Here is a 2919-nt window from a genome sequence, read left to right as displayed (position 1 = left end):
TCTTTTCTGCATAAAAAAAATATATTATGGTACCTTATTATCTTTGAAAAAAGAATTGTATTTAAATCGATACTTCGTTATTAATCGATTCATCGATATAAATCGAAACATCGATATAAATCGATACATCGATATAACTCCATACATCTATATATATATATATTTTATTTTATTTTTTATAGTGAATACCTCACAAGAGTCCAAACTGCTCCCGCCTGGAGCCAGTGAGACTATGGCATCCCCAATTGGGGGATGTTGTGAGGCTGAAGGTAAGTGGGGAAGGGAAAGAGGAAGGTGGGGAAGTACCTGGCTATTCAGAACTAGTCACTAAACACGGCTAAAGCCATTTGGAGCAACGTTTCAATTCTGAATGGTGGTCTTACACCAGGGCGATACTGGTAGTATCTTCCACTCTATAATATAAACCGATACATCGATAAAAATTGGAACGTCTGTATAAATCGATACATAGCTATAAATCAGGATAAATAAAATGAAAATGGTAGGTACATTATTCAATTAAAATGTATATATCGGAAATAAAAAAATATTATCAGCGAAAAATATTCGAAAAATATCGACGAGCACAACACGGTCCCAATATTATCAAAATGTTAATATTTTTTCAGTTGTCTTTTTTGATTCTGGGCGTGCGATTTTGGGTGAATAATAAGTGCATTTGCAAATAACTGACCACACATCCCCTCCCTCGCAAAACGGGTTGTCTAGATCGTCAAAAATATACTTGCTAAATCCGACCCTTTCATAGAAATGCTCACAACACTTTCGACCTGTCAAAAACGTCCTTGAACTGAGGTAACCCTTTTTATAAACCTCCGCATACTTGCTGAAAGGTTTCAAGATTTCAGGATTCCACTTCATGCAGTTTTACCCCTTTGGGTGAACTAAATAGTATTGTTGTTCGTAGCTCATTTATAGGTTGGTCATCTAGCCATAACCATTAGTTCTTCAGTTACCTTCCGCCTAGTGTGTCTTCCTTCTTCGCAGTTTTCCCAGTTTAACTGTTTTTGTAGTTTCTTGTTGATTGTGTGACATTACGTGAAATTATTACCAAGTGACAAATTACATATTTACCTGATCGTAACAGTGTTGAAGACTCCATATAATTTGTTTACTGTATTATGGGATTGAATTGAATTTATTCACTGCAAAACTAATATTAATTCATAATTAATTAATATTTATTTTTGAAGGTGAGTTTAAAATATTTTTGTAGTGACATCGTGAACACACGTATTCTATAATTATCTATTTTTTTTATTATTAAAAATTAATTCTTTCACCATATATATTATGTAATGTAGGTATTGTTTTAACGGTGAAGATCTCAAAATAAGCAAATTTAATTTTTGTGTTCGCATGTAATATTTAAAGGAAATAAAGATTTTAAAAAAATGTAGCTCAAAAGCATTGACAATTAACTTTCCGTCGGCAAGTAAAATCTTGTTATTTCCAATGTACGTAGGTATCACGAATTATTCATACCAATATTCAGGAATTATAAATGAATTAATTAACAGTTTTGGTCGCACCTTTAATACATATATTTTACATGTTACTTTATACCTAAATATATATTATTTTCGAAATTTTGTTGTGGTCACCAATATCTAAATATGTATATATCTTTTGCAGAAAAATGGCTGCAGTACATCACGTCACCCCTTCCAACTACATCATGGACTACTCCAGTCACGGAACTGGTGCTTTGGACCTCTCGAGATCGAAGCCTTCCCAGGAAACATACTACAAAAATGTCATCCCACAGGTGATCAAATACGAGCGAGACCATTTGGAACACCGCTCTCCCATCCACCCAGTCTCTCCTGAACATGGTGCACACAGCCCGCACATGAATACAAGCGTCTCTCCTAGACACTTCAACTCAGGACATCAGTATAGGGACTCCTTCTACATGGATCCTCACAACACAACCTACAACACAGAAAATCGTTCCCCTTCTTTGTATAGTGCGGATAAAGATCACCCAGTCAGTCCGCAGTCTGGACTATCATCGCCGAACTATGCCTCATGTTACCCAGGCACAGAACACCTCAGTCCGTACATCATCCAGGCAGCGTTCCGTCAGCAACTTCTTCTGCAGAACCCTAACAAGAAACCTGCCAAATCAGAGTCAGATGCCGTCTCAGACGCAGGATCAGAAGGATCACACACTTCAACATTCCCGATCTATCCAATGGTGTCCTCAGGCAGAGACGGAAAGGTAGCAAGACCCTTCAAAGCGTATCCAAAAGATCCAATGAGCTTGGCAGCAGGATTTTCATCAGTTGACGCTTTGCTGGACTCTCAATCAGCTGAGAAGTATTCTGTATTCAGAAAGAGGATGCTGGACCAAATTTGCGCTGCAAATGGAGGACAAGCCACCGTGTCCAACCCTAAGATGAGAAGAACCCTCAATGGTAACGGAAACTCAAACAACAACAACAACTGGGATCTCAGCGAGGATGGAATGAAAGGAGACGATTCGTACACAGAGAGAAGGAAGAAGAACAACGCTGCAGCAAAGAAGTCAAGAGACAGAAGGCGAATCAAAGAAGATGAAATCGCCATCAGAGCTGCATTCTTAGAGCGAGAAAACATTGAACTCAAATTCGAACTTGCCGCAGCCCGAAAGCAGCTCGCACTCTGCGGTGTCACAACACCAAACTCCTAAGCTCTAACTCCTAATGAATTTATATATTTGTACATTTAATATGTCAAGTTCTCAGCGTCTGAGATGTCTTGGCCAATGTTCCCTCGAAGATGTGCGGCCGCACATATGTTAAAAATCGACCGCTCATATGTTTTCATCTTCCGCGCACATCTTGAACAACGAGATAAGAAAAAGCACACTATTTAACTTAAATACGTTCAAAATTGAACAAACACTTTATGCAT

General features: G+C 38.0%; 1 protein-coding gene across 1 annotated transcript; it reads left to right on the top strand.

Annotated features, from left to right (window-relative positions):
• Window positions 1-1660: 1660 nt before the first annotated feature.
• gt (transcription factor giant) lies at window positions 1661-2695 on the top strand. Its single transcript, XM_089642219.1, has one exon. The coding sequence runs from the start codon at window positions 1661-1663 to the stop codon at window positions 2693-2695; it is 1035 nt and encodes a 344-aa protein (XP_089498345.1).
• The last annotated feature ends 224 nt before the right edge of the window (window positions 2696-2919 follow it).

This window comes from Hesperophylax consimilis, chromosome 18 (assembly GCF_061612785.1).
Source record: "Hesperophylax consimilis isolate HC1 chromosome 18, BYU_Hcon_1.0, whole genome shotgun sequence".
In the NCBI taxonomy this organism is placed as follows: Eukaryota; Metazoa; Arthropoda; class Insecta; order Trichoptera; family Limnephilidae; genus Hesperophylax; species Hesperophylax consimilis.
Note: the sequence above shows the minus strand (reverse complement) of the source record. Positions and strands in the feature narration are given on the sequence as shown.